Raw genomic sequence first — 19,245 nt, forward strand, 5'->3', positions numbered from 1 at the left:
GCTGGATCTGCTCGGCCCTGGAGCTCACAGGTGCCGTCATTAACTTTCCTGTTGTCATGACAATCGGCACGTATCCTTTTCTCTTGATTGCGGTTAGAAAACCTAGAAAATTCTATTGGTGTGATACAATGTTTCCAATGTGATTTCTGCATAAATAAATTGTGACATTTTAGCATTGCCTCACCCCTCAACACAAAAACTGTCCAAATTCAGCAGCGTAAGATATAACAAACACAAACAGTCATAATTATGTAGATTTTCAAACTCAATCTTGAACAACGAAACCACTGAGAATTCAATTACATTTCTGCAAGCGCGTGCTCTTAAAAGCCAATGATAATCCCAAAACCTCCATTTTCCAAGCATCCCAAATTTCTTTTTAATTTGACACAGACACCACTCGAGGCATCAGCGTACAGACAAAAACGCACATGCATGTTTGCTCAAGATAAGCCACGACAACATGATCCATACACTGGCCCACGAGCGTTACGAGGGTCCGGTCGGATCCAGCGCTGTCGCGTTTCTTGTTTCAATAGTTCTCAGCCCCACACACGCGCTAATGACTGTATTTATCTCATTAGGCTGGAGCGATCTTATACCAGCAGCTGGCAATGCTAGCTTTGCCTTGCCCTTAAGCACTCTCATTAAAATCGGTCAGCGGTTTGAATATCAATGTGCCGGTCCTGCTAATACTGTAGCCGTCACTCACACACCTACATCACACAGCACGGAGATCAAACGTCTCTACACATCTTACATCATATGAAGTCATCACATCATTCCAGCTCGGTTACAAATTTGTAAAATGCTAACTAAAACTTAACAATATACAACAGTAAATGATAAAAAAGAATGAAATTGATAAAAAATAAATGACAAATTCAACAAAGGAATAATTGGGATGCTGAACAATTCAACAATTATTAGATGATCGATTAATTCAATCGATTAAACTGATCGACTGTTAAATAAACAATGGAATGATCAAAACCGCATATAATATTATCTGACATTAAAGTGCACACTAGTGCTTACACACTGGACGAATTGCCGTGTTTGCTAACCATTGTACTGTAATAACTGTAGTAGTAACTTTCAATAAAGGGAAATTCACGCTAGCCAAGATATCATTCAAAGAGCTTTCCCAACATTGCCTTGCAAGTCAGCCAGTTAGCCATGAAAACACACTTGACTGTTCAATTTGCCTGGAGCGCTCAGGTGGATTCGATTGTGGTTGTAAATGCGAAACATGGCCATGGAAGCTGATTACACTTCTAAGAGTTGTTAGCATAAGGTTGAGGTATGTAGCCCTGGGTAGCATGCTAACGGTTTAATACGGTCTAAAGTGGTTTTGTGAAGTGAATTACAATTACTTTGATCGTTAACCTCAGATTAAGTCCGTCTATTTAGCTCTTGGGAGACTTTACGTTCAGATGGCGGAAATGACATGCTAACGTTTAGCAGAGACTGCGCAGCAGGTATGTCGATGAGAATTGCTAGAATGTTTCGCAATTACTAAATCAAAAGGGAAAACGGTTGTAACGTAACCCACAATATAACATCAGCTATTGAAAGAAGGTTTTTCTGTTGCAGTTCTGGCTGTCCTCGGCTTATCGATCGACTCAAGTTTACTGAGTGCTGCAATTCATCAGTCTTAACCAGAAGCTTGTGTTTTAGCAGCCAAAGCTTTGGTTTTCTCAGAGACAGACGTGGAGATCTATGGACACCTGGGATGTCCTAAGCTGATCATTATGTTGGCATACATTAACACCCACATCACCCCCGTCTGGATGATTTTAATTAGTTAAACCTGTCAGGGGCGGCTCAGCATCCCTGATTCTGGTTCCCATCTGAATAAATGTTCTGTACTGTGCTGGAGCCATGACACGGTGACGGATTCACCATAATTATATTACTTATTCATGTACCTGTGTTTCATTTTGAGGTACAACCATAATAGCACAATAGTATGAAATGCATTTTTAAAACGGTCCACAGTACATTATAAACATGGTAATAACATGCTGCTTTTTGGTACTTTTCAGAGACGTTAAGTACATTTGTTTGCATTTATAATTTCACGGAACTTAAGCTAAACTACAATAGACGAAAACCCAGCGCTAAACAAAAACACCATATTGTAAGAGGATATACCAGTGTGTAAAAAGCATTTCCCACGATGCTCAGCAATAATTGATTATGCAAATTGTTGTTTGGTTATCAAGGACAAACCGAGTGCAATTCAGAAGAGAAGAGATTGAAATGTGCAGTAACACAAGATTAGACTCAATAAATGAGTGAAAGCGAGAGAGTTTAGAGATTAAATGCGGGAATAGAAACAGCCTGCGCCTCGGAAACACAGTAAAAAAAGGATTACCGCGCTAATTCCAAACCAGTGAGTAGGTGAAGCTAGATCTCAAATCCTCTTGCATCATTAACCATTACAGAAATCACAGCACAAGCGACGCAAGCGATCATCAAAACATTTGAGTTCATAAGAAAATAGAAAAGAATGGTACAGCTGGCTCAGGTGTAAGGTGGCATGTGTCCATCCATCACCAAGCACACATCGATCAAGCAACTGATGATTGGATGTTGAGTTGTCACGGCGACACTTGGTATGTCACTCTAAACTAGTGGATGACCGTCTCTCATATTCAGAAGATGTTCATGGACCTCTCACCATATCATATCTGTTTCCGTCTATAGAGAGAAAAATTGTTTCCATTTGAAAAATTAGCTAGATTTGAAATACTAGAGACAGTCTGATATAGGTGGAAATGTACAACAAATCATCCTAAAAGAGAAACCGGTGAGAAAATGGTGAAGTTTATTTACAACATTTACGGTTGTAAAACTCATCACACATAAAAAGACCAAAAAGGAATGAAAAAATATACATGGAAATGTATAGCAACAATGCTAAAGTAATAAGCGTTTAATTGCTTAAATAATAAAACATTTGAACTAGCAAAGTGAAAAGCAGCATAAAATTCAACAAGATAAAATATTTATTTTATTTATATAATTAAAAATAAATGCAATTTTATTTTTAATTTAATTTTATATTTGTTATCAGTTATTCAGATTAAAATATTTTTTCACATTTTATTTTGTTTATTGCCTTATTTGATCAAAACTACACAAAACTTTGCCGTAACGCATATAACTCTCAATGTGTTTTTCACAGTTTTTAACAGTCTATTGCGTTGTACAGATGTATTCGAGCATTTTTCTATAAAAACTAAATCTTTTTTCATAGTGTATCACAAGCCACAACATCCTCCCGCTCTAAATCCATTAAAAAAATATTCAACAATAGTAGACGCCGCACGATGCATCTGCAAAGGAAGGGAATTTTTATAATCGTAGCACTCGCTTATATTAAAGACACGTGAAAGTAAAGGTTAATGTGATTTGACCACTTCCAGACCAGGCGTGTCTCTGATGGGAAAGATGCTGTTAACCTTTACCGTCAGAGTGGCGTTCCCTGAGCTCAGACCTGCTGGAGAAGAGTCCATCAATCACAGAGTCCGTCTCATAATGAGCGAAGACGACGGCCGCTATAAGAACCTGAGCGTGTCACAGGATACCACTTGTGGTTTAAACGGTAAAGCTGGACACACTCAGAACATATAAGCTGACAGCATCACTCTCTTACACCCACAATAATGCAGTATCCATTCATCATTCCTGCTCAAAACACATCTCTCTTTTATTAGAATTACAGTCTTTATTTAGCGTCACATGGCCAGCTGAATATTTTCAGTGTATATCATTTCTGTGACTTTCACATGATGTTGTCACATGACCTTTCCCCCCCGCAGGAACTTGCGGTTCTGCTCTGGGCATTCTAGTAAAGGGCTTTATTGTAAATAAATGTTTAGGATGAATTACATTTTTGGAAAAAACTCTGTTGTTTTTTATTAGTGGAATGAACTCACAGACAAAGCATCGCTGTTGGAAAGAAACCTTCCATCTCCAAAACCGATGCTTTTCAAGAATACATTATACACATACATTATACATTATATTAGCGAATCTGTGATGTTTTGCTAATGAATCAGAAAAAAAGAGGGTTTGGAACCATTGCGGCTCTCAAGGCAAAATGTTGAACATGATCAAACTAGGGCATGAACGACCTCACATTTCTTGAAGACTATTATGTGATAAAGTCACGTCGATGTCGACAAGTCGACGACGTCCTTAATAAATAAAATCAAAGCGAGGGAATTCATGTTTTGCACTGGGATTGGATGGTTGTGGCCAAAAACACTTGTGTGTGCGTGCTGGTTTCGGGAAAGTAGCGAGATTCGTGAGTGTGGATCGGCTGGAAACTTTTCTATCACATGATGCTACGGGAGCTCAGCAACGGTCAAATTTCAAAAGTAAATATATTAAAGCGCCAATATATGAATTTCTTGTGACTAAATATTTTTTTATCAACGCTCACACATAGGTTGTTGTTAATACGTCTTAAGTCAAAGAGCATACGGGTCGAATGACCATAAAACATGGCGGACGCAGTCTGTCCCAAATGTATTCATACTTCTCCCACTATATACAATACAGAACGTACTGTTTAAAGGCCGACAGGTACTTGTACGTGATTTCAGACAAAGCCAGTTTAAAAATCACATGACCCACGACTATTCGACAAGCTTCAAAGGTTGCGTCAGAGCATTAATATAATATAATAAATATAGCAAAATATCTAGTACAGGAACATTTCACGTAAACAAAAGAAAGCTGCATTTGTTTTCAAAAGTTGCTCTCTAGTAAAATTGGCCCATTATTGTCTTGAACTGTCGCTTTGAGTTGGTGAAATACACACGGGCTTTAACGCAGGCTAACATTAAACATCTTAAGGATTAAAACCTCTCACGGATAATTTAGCTTAAGCATTCCTCTCGCTTCCAAAACACTTTTCAAGACACAGAAGTGAATTCTAGAGAAGTTTAAAGACACCAGTGAACCTATAATCAAACCCTCACAAGCAAACAGGAAGCGCAGGGCCTGCCACCAGCGATTAGGTATGCAAACCCTCATAAATATTAATAAGACTCTTCGGTTTCCCTGTATATATAAATATGTGTTTTTAGTCCATAACGCCTGACTGACGGAACACATCACCGTGAATAAATGAGGAAATGGCTGCAGTGGGGGGGGGTTCATTTCAGAAACAGATTTCAGTAATTATCCTCTCGCGGTGCTGCGCCGAGCGATTGGGTTCACGGCATCATGTGTTCACACACGAACAGGAAATGGAAAGCGATGCATCCGTGTTGCACCCTGCTGAGGCATGTTTGTGATTCCAAATAGAAGAAATAATTACATAATTGTCAATAAAACAGTTATGGATTCTTTTATAAACACCTATGTGTGGTTGTACGCACACCGATTGCAATAACAGTGCACTTAATGTCAAAACATACGGCATTTAATTGAGAGTTTTTGTATACGAAGCAAGTAAACAAACAAGCTACTTGGCGTGTCACAATTTACATATTATATTATATTATATTGCTGCCTCATATCTCAACATTTTCATTGTTGTCATGAATCATTATTATTAGCCATTCTTTATGTATGTCACTGGGTTTTGCCAATATCTAACCAAAATAAATGATAAAAAGTGCTCGTCAACATCGACAACACAGTATTTAATCATTTAAACAGTACAGTGTTCCTAAAAAAGGAATTTGGACATCCAAGGTTGCGGAAAGCACAGCCACGATTTAATGTATATTAAAATGTCATACTTGTTAATACACACATATATAATTGTCAATAATTTATAACACTTTTAAAATGTTGCTTCAGGAGCCACAATGGTTACGACGGTCTCTGCATCCTTTTGAGGGGGATTCATGCACCAATAAAATGAGAAAATACCAAAAAAGCTAATGTAAAGATGAATTTGAGTGACAGCATTATTTATTATTCAGAAAAGTTTCACAGGATACTGGATAATATTGTCAATGCAAATTCGCCGATCAGGATGGTTGTTTAATGAAAGCCTGATATCGTGGCAGCCCTACTTTCATTATTTGACAAAAGAACGCTTCTTAAAATCATAAATGAACCCATATGTACATTTCTCTGAGGGTTTGAAATCTAACGTAAAAAGCGTCAATACTCCCACATCACTACAATACATACATCTTACTTACAGACTGATTCTCAAGGTCACTTTTTAGGTAATTGACAATATTAAATATATTATAATCGTAGAGAAATCATCATATTAAACCTATTGAGGTGTTGATGTGGAGAAGAGAGACGTCCCCATTGGGCGGCTGTTTGCCGAGGATGGTTTTAACCGGTCGGTTAGTATGAGCCGTTTTATAGCTCATGTAACTTCAGGGCTCGTATTCATGTCACATTTGAATGTTTCTCTCAGGAGTCATAAAAACCTCTGCAGGTAGACAGCATTAGACGTGTTCGCCGTAACTTCTCACAATTACAAGCTTATATTATCTTTACGGCATTCAGCTGGAGCGTATACAAGTTAGCACAACGGTGAAGATACGTAGCAGCACGTTATTTAAGTTTGCGATCTGTAATGTTTTGGTTGAACAACAAACCAAAATCCGTAAACTGCAATTTTACGTTTCAAAGAAAGTTAAAGACTGTTGCTTTAAATAACTCTCTCTAAATACCACAAACTGTAAGGCCATCACAAACTCAACGGTGTTCAAAACATGTCAAGTATCTACAGGAAGCATGTTTATTTTCTTTGAAATCAGCCTGAGATTAGTGACACGCCACCTTTAAGCAAATTAAAGAATCATCTCTACTTCAGATTACTGCCAAAGCCATCAGCTCGCTCACAAACAAGCGTCATGAGGGGTTTTATACCCACACTAGTATACGTCTAACTCGTGCTGGCTCAGGAACACAAGATAAGGGCAGCGGGATGCATTCTGGGTAGAGGAAAACAGCCGTGTTAATTGGCTTGATGCCGCGGCATAACACAGAATTGAGATCCTGTTTTATGTCGTAAAGGGATGAAAGTTAGTTTGACACTGAACAGAACTGTGTTTAAAAATGGTGCTTCGAAAACGATATTGTCTATGGAGTAGTTTTAAATAACTCTCTCTAAATTTTTACTCATGGCATCAACAACCAAACGAATATCACACATACTGCTTAGAAGAACCTCAAATAATATCGATAAGCTCCATTAACAAAACATATACATTAGGTTGCAATAGATTCACATAATAGATTAAAGTGTTTTTTTCTAATACATACAACCATCCAAAACTCTCGTTCTTATACACTCGCTCCCTAAAATAAAGTAAAAATGTTATATTCAGCTTTTCAAATTGGTTTTATGGTTTGCACGAGGGAAGACATCAGATAAAAGCGGTGAAGGCAGGCGGCCAAAAGAAGGAAGCATAAATCTTAAAAAACCTGAACCTCTATTGACACTCATCCCACAATTCCATCTGTAACTGCAACCCAGACACACAACACATCCGTCTTCAAAACCACACGATAAACACGACTAACAAGGAAAGAAACGAAAATCACCAATTTCTAAGATATTCAACGTCTAAAGCTAAACGATCAATCTCTCTCTTTTGTGCATCTGATTTACTTCAATGGGATCTGAAAAGCATTGGCGACGACTTTGCCGTTCCATTGAAACTGTGGCGTAACACAATGGCTAATTAAGCCATTTTTCAAGTTCAATAAAGAAGCAGATTGGACGGCAGAGAAGGCTGGCAGTACCCACGCTGAAGCATCCAAGCCGTTCAATGTGACTGATAGTTGGCTGCGGGTTCGACTGCGTATGTATTTCAGAGAGTTTCATCAGCGTTAAAGAGGCAAAAGAACACTTACGGTACTTCACCGCACCTCCAGACACGACAGTCACGCGTCACTTTGACCTCTACGTTAAACGTTTGCAGGCTGACACTTTAACAAAGTTCCTTATATTAGGATGTTCAAGCTAAGAACAGGATAAAAAATGCTGCTGATGCTTCCAAACGTCACAAAAACTATGAAAAAGGTTCTTTTCTTTTCATCTCTAAAAAAAATTACGTTGTCACGTTCCACAATCCAATCAATTCTCAAATAATAGAAAAAACGAGTTAGCAAAATGGCTAAAGCTATAACCTCCCAAACAAAAATGTAATACAGGACGTTTTCTTCGCAAACACAAGGACAACATCTGTCGCAGATATACTGATCGATACACACTGAGAGGTGAAAAGAAGCTTTGTAAGGGGCGTAGACGGTCTCATTCCTACTTAAGAGAGACATGTGATGTCCTTCAATCATCTTCATCTCACGTCTCATGTCTGTCAGAATGAAGATGATGATCCAAATACAGGAACCTCAAACACAAGTTGATCCAAATGAAAGGTGTGGACGTCACTGTATATCTTCTCTGCCTCAATGTATTTATACATCTCGTAATGACAGTGTATGGTTACTTCACTTTTCCATCCGTGATGCTGTAATTACCGCAGGGCCTCAGTGCGCAGCTGCGTCAGGGGACCCACTGCTTTGAATCTAAATCCCAGAGCTTAAATCTGACAAAACAGTGTGTTTTGCTGTAATTAAAGGAGCTGTATTGTGTGATTTTACGTTTCCACATTCAAAATCATTGTTGATGTGTATTAGTCTGGCGTCATTTCAGATGAAATGTCTGGATTGTTAGTCTTCAGACGTTGCTGTTAAACTGTGTGTGTGTGTGAATCTGACATTGAATTGTGGGACTTAATACCTCAGCAATCCAAATCCCTTTTTCTTGCTCTTTTTCTCCGGGTCTTCGGCCTCGTCCTTCTTCCCCTTTTTCTCTTTCTTCTTCTTGGTTTTCTTCTTCTTCTTCTTGTCGTCATCGAGTTCCTGACGCGAGGAGCTGCTAGCGGGCGTGTCTCTTCCGGAGTCGTCTTCAGAGCCATCTGTTAATGAAGAACATGTTCAATTACAGATTCTAGAAAAACTATAATTACGATGTCAACCTTTAAAGTTATTTTACGCCCCCCCCCTGTAAAAATTGCCATTTTAAACAGTTTTAAAACATGTTGGCATAATCTGTAAATATTCATTCGTGGCCTTTTTAATTTTTTGGTTTTCTTCAAAATTTATTTAAATTTTTTATTTAAGCCAAATCTCATATCCCATTACATGATAACTGTATGTATTTTTTTATTAAAATCACAAAAGTAACACGTAACCCGTCGTAAAACTCCCAAACATTGCAAACAAATCATCATCGCATTCATGAAACTCTCTATTATCTGTATATGCACAAAGAAAAGTTAAACAAAATCCCTTTATTGTACCACGAGCTCTATATATGTTTCGTTTAGATTTACGCCTCCTGTTGCATTGAATGAGGTGCGAACATAAACTCTTCCTCGACAGAAGCAAAATACTTGACATTTATTCATAAAGTCTGAAACCTCAAAGTTCTGAATTGAAAACAGGTCCGGCGTTTTCTTCACCTCTCGCTCCATTTCTCATTAGGAAGAGGTCTGTAGCATCAAAAGAAATGGAGGAAAGCTGATATCTGCTCTTTCAATACGTCTCGGAGTGAATCGGTGATTCTAGGTTTTGCTGAATCACCCCTCGCTGGCGCACAACTAAATGAGTCACCGCGAGTCCGATTCATCTGTGGAAATGAGCCCCTAAAGTGATGGAGCTTTTCTAATCCACTGGCAGCCAGCCGCTCAGAGATATCCAAATTAATTTTTATACCGCCTTAAAGTCCACCTGAAATGCCATTTTGACACATTTAATTTCCATAATGTGACATGTTTCTGAGTGAAACGCAATATACCACGGGAATCATTTTCCTTTAAATGCTGGAAATTGATGGTGAAAACCGGCTGTATTTTGTGGAGGACGGCTTTGAGTCAGCATCTGTGTTGAAAAGGTTTTCTGACCTGGACTTGAAGGCCAAGTTAATCATCCAAAGCATTCGGATGCATCTCAATGGTAGACGGTTTTTATTATATACAGCGAAAAACTCATCATTTAATATTAAGCAATGCAGTTTTCTAATGTCAAAAAATACAACTTTATTTATACCCAAAATATGATCAGCTTTTCTAATTAACATGTACTGAAAGGTGTTCACAATATAACATGCATTGGGAGATGCACTTTAGGCATTTGGCATCGTGAGATGCAGTGGTATGTCATTTATTTTAACTGTTTACAAATGTTTGGCAAGTTTATCATCAATTTTCTACTGTCCTGAGCAACATACTTTCTAGTATGCAGAATGCATGTTTTTGATGAATTGAGAACATTACATTTGTGAACAATAATTATGGCATTGCCATTACAGAAACCTACTGAAGCACACCACGTTTCAATATTGAATAATGGAATCATACGAGACAGAGATTAATAATGACACGTGGAATTCATTTATCACGCGTTCGATGTGAACAAATCAATAGCTGGCGCACCGAGGAGTTACCAGACCCCGCCCACTCATGACAAAATGCATTTAAAGGTGTACTATTATGTTTTTATGTCAGTTGTCCTGATCCATAAATACACATTTTAATGTTGTGTATTTATTGAACCCCACAAATACAGCCGCAGAAATGTCAATTTCAGTATTATTTTCATCTCTAGGTATGTATTTAAGGAAAACGATGAATAAAAAATATTATAAAAGCGTCTGCCAAATCCATAAATGTAATCAAGTTATTTTGCCCATTTTTGAGATTATGGTTATTTAACACGATTACACAATGACTTTGGAAACATGGCCACTAAATACATCCATTATTAATAGATAAATGACTTAAACTTAAAAAAAATGAGTATGAGTGCACACATAAAAAATAATAAACAACAAGCAAGACAATCCTTGCAAAACGGAATGTGGCAAAGTAATTGTTTTACCTCGATCATCATTTTGTTTTTATATTTGTTGAAAGACATAATAAATGTAATAAGATGAATTAAAGGTTTTTAATTAGCACTGCCATCATCAATAAACTAAACATTATATATTTAATCAAAGCCACAATTTATTTACAGACTATTCATATTTCTATATTTAATTATAAATATATTGTATGTTTACTTTATATATATATATATATTCCACTTTCAATGGTGTTCAATACTGCATGTGTACTACTCTCTGAACTTACCGTCCTCGGCTTCTGAGGGTCCGTCATAGGATTTGTCAATGGCGTGACGGAAGCTGAGGTTGCAGCCGCGGCCTCTCACCATATGCAGGCGCGGGCGATGGAAGGGCACCTCGTCTTTGCTGACCTCCTCCATCGCTGTCTGAAGACTCTCCAGAGAACTGGACTTCTGCAGGCCCAACCTGGGCCCCAGCGCCGTCCCGTTAGAGGACAGGGGTTCTGAGACACGGACATGGGGGATTGTTAGTGAAAGATGGAGGGATGGATACATGGATGGAAGGGTGCTCCTGAAGTCACTTCTGTATTCTTACTTGTAATTAGTTCTAATGACTTCAATTTGAAAATTGCGGAAAGAAAATAAGGAATAAGTAGACGTCTCCTAATAGTGTATATACTAAGATAACATTCATGTTGGTCTTAAAGAAGACTTTGCAGCTGGGTCAGTCATGAATTGAGCATTCCACAGCTGTGCGATGAGCTGAAAGAATAATGGATTTGGACACATACAAAGAACAGACAGAGATGAAACATGTACAGAGGGATGAAGCGGAGGGGGCCGAGATGGGTGCATGATGAAACCTCAAGGTGAAGGTGAAACGGTGCCGCGTAATAAATGAGGCGTTGCAAATGCCGACCAGACGTGCACGGACACCAGCAGGAGAAAGAATAGCAGAAGCGTTGCAGGGGTGAGGACGGATGAGAGGAGCATTAGATGAAGTATGGAGAGATACACGACACAAGCAGCTGAGAGCAACGACAACAGGAAGAGCTGAAAGATCAGGATGAACGTGGACAGGAGAAGCAACTGGAACGGCAAGAAAGCGAGAGCGTCACTTTCTGGAAGGGTAAAAAAAATCAAACAAAAGAAGAACTCAGTGCTTAGAAGGGTCAAAACGGCATGCAATAAAAATGCACATCATGCAGTTAGGACATGGTTTCATGATTAAAGAAAATGTGATCGCAAGTAGCAAAAACATCGCAAAATACTGGAACAAATGACCAGATCCAAACTAATAAGATCTCTCTCTAAATAAGATGCGAAAATATCAAAAATAAATGTTTGCAATTGCCGGATGATTGAAGTACTTTGGGAAAAGTGTGAAAATTTCTTAAATAATTGAATGGTTAATATAATATTTCAATATCCTTCCAATTGATTTTAGGAACTTAAATTCAACTTTTAAGCAATTTGTTAAATTCTGTCAAATCTGACAGCTATTGCATAAGATCACTAAAAGGTTTCGTTTTAATATCAGGTTTTGTGTTGATTGAATCACAGACATCAGTGACATTACACAACTCGTTGTGTTTTACGGACAAAACAGAGTCTTCAAATGTTTTCAAGTCCGTCCAGCTGCGATCTGGTACATAAAAGCCTCATACTGAGAAAAACAAGAAATCACATGCGAATCACATGTGTGCTTTGTGTAATGTGTAATCTTACGGCTCATCAGAATGATTGGGTTAAAAGTGATTTTGTTCTGTTTTACATCTTCTCATTCCATCTTTAACCGGATCTTACGATCCAAGCAGTGATATGCAATGTTTAAAAACGCAAACTTCCATTGCCTGAGGTTCAGAGAAAACAAAACTGTAATCTAAACACATGGCCCTCACTGGGAGTCAGTCTTAACCAGCACAATATGGCTGCTTTTTTTACTTGAATCCACAACAAACTAGAGCAGCCAGATGAAGAGAAACCGACAGCAAAACTAGGAAGCTTCAATTGGGAAACTGTATACCGTCATTATCGCAAAAGAGGAAAATAATGAGACGAAACAAGCGAACGGGTCCACAAACAAACAAACAAATCACCAGAACCGCAGGGCCAAAGCTGGGCGACAGAGGCGAGGAGAAACAGAGAACAAGAGGAGTGCAAAAAGCACAGAGAACCGCGGAGAAGCCCGTGAGCGGGACGGACTCTGTGAGTGCTCTTCATTTGGAAAGAGCGATGAGATGGAGAGAGAGAGAGAGAGAGAGAGAGAGAGGTGAAGGGGTGAGAGGTGCTGGAGGAAATGTAGATATGTTGGAGGGAAGCCAGAGAGAGAGAGAGAGAGAGAGAGATGCCTCCAGCGGCTCTCATCCATTCTCTTAATGGACATGTTCTCTTCTCCTGTGGAACGGGACTTGGCTCTTCATCACAGCAACCGCACAAAACGCACACAGACACACACACACTGTGCTTTGTTGCAGTTACATACGCATCCGGCTTTGCTTTACTCGACATTAAATGTCTTCACACATAAACTATTAATGTAACATCATCATCAACTGTATCTTTCAAACAGGAGTGTAAAGATACGCTCAGCTCACCATTCAACACGATGCTGGGTTTACCATTACTATCGCATCACAATATTTGTAAACAAATATATATATATATATGAAACTGAAGATTTTCCCCTAAAGCATAAACAAAATAACAAATTTAACCAAAAACATTTTAAAGAATTGACAACATTCAAGATTTAATTCAAACACTTATGTAACTCTGTGGTTGAAAAATCAAACTCAATTTTAACATAAAAATATAAAAATATACTGCCATATAGCTCTACGATACATATCTTAATGTTTTTGTATTGTGATACACGGTACAATACTTTCTATACTGGTAAAGCCCTATTTGCAACACTATGCTTTACAAACCATTGATTTATACTGTAAATATCCACAATACCGGCGAATAAAAATATTAAGGAATTGTTCACATTCAACAAACATTTTCATGATAATTTACTCACCCCTGTTGTCATCAATGATGTTTATGTATTTGTTTCTTTAGTCGAAAAGAAATGAAGCGTCAATGTAATTACGTAATACGTTAAGTCGTGATCGCGCTTCGCAGAACAGAGCAAGGCGAGCATTAGTGTTTATAAAGCATATACATTTAAATTGTTTTTAGAAAGAAAATAAAACCGATCGTTTCGCTAGATAAGAGCCTTATTCATCGTCTGAAGCCCTTTAAAGCTGCACTGAAACTGTCATTTTGACCTTCAACCGTTTGGAGTCCATTGAAGTCCACTATATGGAGAATAATCCTGGAATGTTTTCATCCATAACCTTCATTTCTTTTCGACTAAAAAAACTAAATACATAAACATCTTGGATGACAACAGGGGTGAGTAAATTATAATGAAAATCTATACTGAAAGTGAACGATTCCTTTAAATTAAAAAATATAAACAAATCTCTTCTCATCTTTATAGAACATTCAATAAGTTAAGTAAAACTGTAGAAATACAAAAATGTAGATTTAGCGTAAACACAGTTCTAGATTTACGTGAATATCGAACCGTAATAATAAAGATACAATAACGTCAGATCAATTTCCTTCTTAGTTGATCCAATTGAAATCCATTTCATTTTAAAGGGCCCACACAAGAATAAACATAACATCGTCTGTAAGTGTGGATGCTAATATTGTTATCAATACACTTAGTATGATGTAAATAGGCGTGTGTACAATTCTCATTTTTAAAAGACATAAAAACAATAGCGGACTAGCTGGTGAATTTACAGGAAAAAGAAAGCACGACTTTACATCAAAGCAGATGCAGAGATATACGATACACCACCAAAGCCGCCGTTTGGCTGACGCTAGCTGGGGGTTTTTAGTCAGATTAAACTCGCACTGCCCACGTCTTTGAGACCATCCCAATAATGAAATATGTCAGAGCTTATAAAGGAGTCTGGCGTAGGTAGAGACGCCGCCGAGAAAAATGACTGCATCAGCAGAACGGCCTAAAGCCTGTCAATATATATCGCAGTTCACATCTGTAAAACTACACTCCAATCAGCCCCTCGTGTATTTACCATTGTCCCTGACCTCTGTGAAGTAAACAAAGCCATCATATACAGACTGCGTGTACATTAGTTAAACATGTATACGCTGGGAGCGACCCTTTCATTTCAGCCGTGACTGCATGAGTGTGGTTCTGGTGTTTTATGTGAATGGTTGCCATGTGTTTGTGACCGTGTGTACAGCATATAAACATGATCTGGTCTAAATCCGAACTAGATGGCTAACAGAAGTTCAGCCCGAGCATTTTGATCAGAAAACAGAGCAGTGTTGTTAAAAATACATGAGAGATGCACCGAACGGATGTGTTCACTTTACTTGTTCACTTATTTGAACTTTTGTCAAAGTTTAAAACCAGCTAGTACAAGACATCAAATCATGTCATTGAACATGGTTTAAACCAGTTTAACATTAAACAGCTTCTGCCAAATGCCTAAATGTAATGTAAATATATATAATTATTAAATCACACACATTTACTGGACAAGGACATTTATAAAAAAAAAGATGTTTGTATTGTTTAGTATTGTCTAAGAAAAATAAACTTGAATGAAGTTTTTATTAAAGGGACAGTTCACACAAAAATAAAAATGCTGTCATCAATTATTCATCCTAGAGTCGACAACGGTAGTCAAACGTGTCCCAGAACTGTTTGCTTTCCTACATTCTTCAAATTATCTTCTTAGGATTCAACAGAACAAAGACATTTATAAAGACATTTTTCCTACTATGGTAGTCAACGATGGCAAGGCTCTGTTTGGTTACAAGCATTCTTTCAAATGTTTATCAGAACAAAGAAATGTATACACACCTGGAAGAAACATGCTTGCAAGAACCGTGGCATGTAAAGCTAAGTTAGTCAGTGAAGGATTTTGGACTTTGCTAGCGTAATGCTACACAGTTTTACGTCATACAGTCTTCGTTTAAAAAGGAAACTACGTTTACGTTTGTTTGTGTTTCCTTTGTAATCATAATAACAGCACATAGATGCTGCATCCCAGATGCTGAATAAGCACTTCTGCATTTGAGCGTTGCCGTAGTTTCTTCAACCGGAAACTGAGGGTCGTGCGGAGCAGCGGATATTAAGTCACTGATATGCGACAAATACAAGGGAGACGATGGACGGGACATTATTTTAAATAGGAATTTCTCTGGATTTGCACATTCTTGGGAACATTTTGGGCACAACTGCATGAAACGTATCACACTGTGCTAGTGATTTTTGGATATTACATAAAAACAGTAATCCATATTGTGGCTTTAAGCACTTAAAGTTGACTTTCTCATCTCACTTTGATATTATCTTTCAGAAAACAATGTTCAGAAAATAATCATGTTTTTATAAACAGCACTGGCAGCTCGAGCCAGAGAATATAGTCGTATCTTAAGACAGTCGTAAGGAAGAAGTTTCATAAAGGTTTATAGCTGACTCGACATGTATCTGTGGAATCACTCACTACACTTTAAATACTGTATATACTGTATATCTCTCTCTGTGTGTGTGTGTGTGTTTCCTCTTCTATCTCAATCAATCTCCCACCTCCACTGACAGACTACAAATGGGCAGCAGTCGCCCTCGCGTTTATCTTCATTGGACTTGTCTAAACACAGAGCCACTGATCTGGAGTCCGATTACAGGCCTCTGGGTCAACTCACAGCTTGCGTGTTTGATCCTGGACCAGCTGTGAATCTGGCCTATAAATGAGACGTTCTGGAAAACCCAACCGTACATTGACTGAATTGTTATAAAAACAGATTAAACACTTAAATTAATGATTAAATAGAAAGTTCCAGATGTAAAATCCAACTGAATGAAACACAGCTGAAATATCCACACCTGTGACTATTGGTGTCTGACATTACTCTGTATTTACCACGGGAGCGCTGATTAAGCGTGGTGAAATCACAGCCGGTCCATTGAATGGGTTATTGGTTGAATGTGTGTGTGTGTGTGTTGTGGTGGTTTGTGAGCGTGTGAATTCTTACCAGGTCTCCGTCCTTGAATGGAGGTCATGTTGCTCTCATCTGCCACTGAAACACACAAACATTAAACATCAGCCACTCAAATACACAGTTTCAGTCAACAGACACTCCAGAACATATCGCATATATACTGTCCATTACCCTTAAAATATATTCGATTAGTTATAACTGTGTCTTACAGCATGCCAGACATGCATTTGATAAAGCGTTAAAAAAACAAGGGTGAATACATGATGACAACCTTTTCATTTTAAGGTGAATATTTCCTTTAAAGGGAACCCGGTGTATAGATATCTATGGCTTAATGCGTTGTAATAGCCTTACACTACTAGCATTTGTCGTTAGAAACGCATCAAATATGTTCAATTCTTAAAAAAACCTAAATGTAATACTCATTTTAGCCTAAGGAGGCCGCCATTTTCTATTTCAATGATGTAAACTTGTTGCACGCATAGCTAGGCAGCCAAACTAAACACAGAGTTAATATTCACTTGTGCTCTAATACAGAATAAATAACCAAACCGCAAGCATCTTATTATTGTGTTAATCAGTATATTCACATAATGTATAAAGTATATGATAATGGTGGATGCTGGTGTCTTAAAGGCGGAAGTTTAAAGCGATGATTTAATGAACGGTTATCTTGAACATACGCTTACTGATACTGAACGGGTTCTTCTTTTATGGCAGGCAGGCTGGCTTGAGTCAAGAGGACATACTGCCACCTACTGTCCGTTTTACTTCTCATATTTTACTGTTGTATATGGAAACAGTGTGAAAGAGATCAGGTTTGGGTTGCAATCATTTGACATCACAGATTTCACAAAAAAAAGAAATGGCCGCCTCTAAGTAAAAATCTTTTGTCAAACTTTATGAATACTGTGACAGTTACACAGTTTCTTTTATTTCACAATTATGAAGTAAATCCCATTGTTCATATATTAAGCCATACATCACTCTATACCCAAGGATCCTTTTAACTATTTTAAACAAGGTCAAGAAGTCTTTATAACCCTATAACTAACTATTTTGATATATAATATGCATGAGTCTCTCTCTCTCACTCTCTCTCTCTTGCTCCCTCCCTCTTGTTCTCTCTCTCTCTCTCTCTCTCTCGACTCCTGTACAGCTGAGAAAATCTGCATTTTCTCTAAACATACACATAAACAGCTCGGCCTGCATCTTGCACACACAAAATCAAAAATTCATATACAAACAATATTTATACAATAAACAAATAAATCTCAACCCTATTAAAAAAATGCAAATAACTACACAGAGATTAAGGCTTTAATCTTACAATAAAATATGCAAAATAATTGTTAAAGAATGATTTATATATATTTCCTGAAGATAACGTGAGCAGTGTTTGTAAATGCACATATATATATATATATATATATTTATATATATATATAGAGAGAGAGAGAGAGAGAGAGAGAGAGAGAGAGAGAGATATGAACGCCACAGCAATATATTTACAGTATTATAGCATTTACAGTAGCACCCTGTGGAGGTAAACAGGATATTTGTATTATGTTTGTGTGTGTGTGTGTGTGTGTGTGTGTGTAGGAGAGAGAGAGAGACACTAATCCACACAAACAGGATTGAGCAGCGAAAAGCAGCTGCCGCCACAGGCATTGCACCATGGGATACAATAATAGGGTTTCATTACACTGCAATTTCTCTTAAATAATCCTTTTCATCTTTTATGAGCTCGATTTCCCCAGCAGAGAAATAACACGGGAGGAGAGGATTGTGTGAGCCAGTGTAACTGCATGTGTGTCTCTCCACGCAGGGACGCACGTATAAGGGATGATGGGGAAAAGGGGTACAGATCAATGAAAAAAATGCTTTATATATATATATATAAATATATAAATATATATAATATATATTTATTTATATATGAAAAGATTTGAATATATATCCAAAGAAATATAACAAATAAAAATGTAGCCACACTTTTTGCAACATCTGGTCATAAATTTTGTTTTGAATTATACAGAATTTCTCAAAAAAGTAGTCAAAAGAAAAAAGTGCAACTTAAAAGAAGAAAGTAGAATATTTCCTGCAGTCTTAAACAATTGAAGAGTAATGACCCCTATAAATGTGGAAGTGATTCAACCTCAACATTTCCAGTAACAGTTCAGTGACACTACGAGATATTCAATTCGAGTTGTTCACTGTAGCCTGAATCGCTGTTATCGAAATACACAGGTCATTTCACCTCCCGGTTATTTATAGATGGAACAAAGACCAACACAAATAGCCAAATGTATTTTAGTTCATTTGCACACCTTTCACAAACATCCATGAAACATA

At 37.7% G+C, this 19,245-nt stretch overlaps 1 protein-coding gene across 1 annotated transcript in view; it reads right to left on the reverse strand.

Annotated features, from left to right (window-relative positions):
* Positions 1–19,245, reverse strand: part of pard3ba (par-3 family cell polarity regulator beta a) — a 99,042-nt gene that overhangs the window by 23,187 nt on the left and 56,610 nt on the right. Inside the window, 3 exon segments of the mRNA XM_079463406.1 lie at positions 8,744–8,921; positions 11,139–11,354; positions 16,924–16,968. Coding sequence (XP_079319532.1) covers positions 8,744–8,921; positions 11,139–11,354; positions 16,924–16,968 — 439 coding nt within the window.

The sequence above is a fragment of the Barbatula barbatula genome (genome assembly GCF_947034865.1).
Source record: "Barbatula barbatula genome assembly, chromosome: 8".
Classification (NCBI taxonomy): domain Eukaryota; kingdom Metazoa; phylum Chordata; class Actinopteri; order Cypriniformes; family Nemacheilidae; genus Barbatula; species Barbatula barbatula.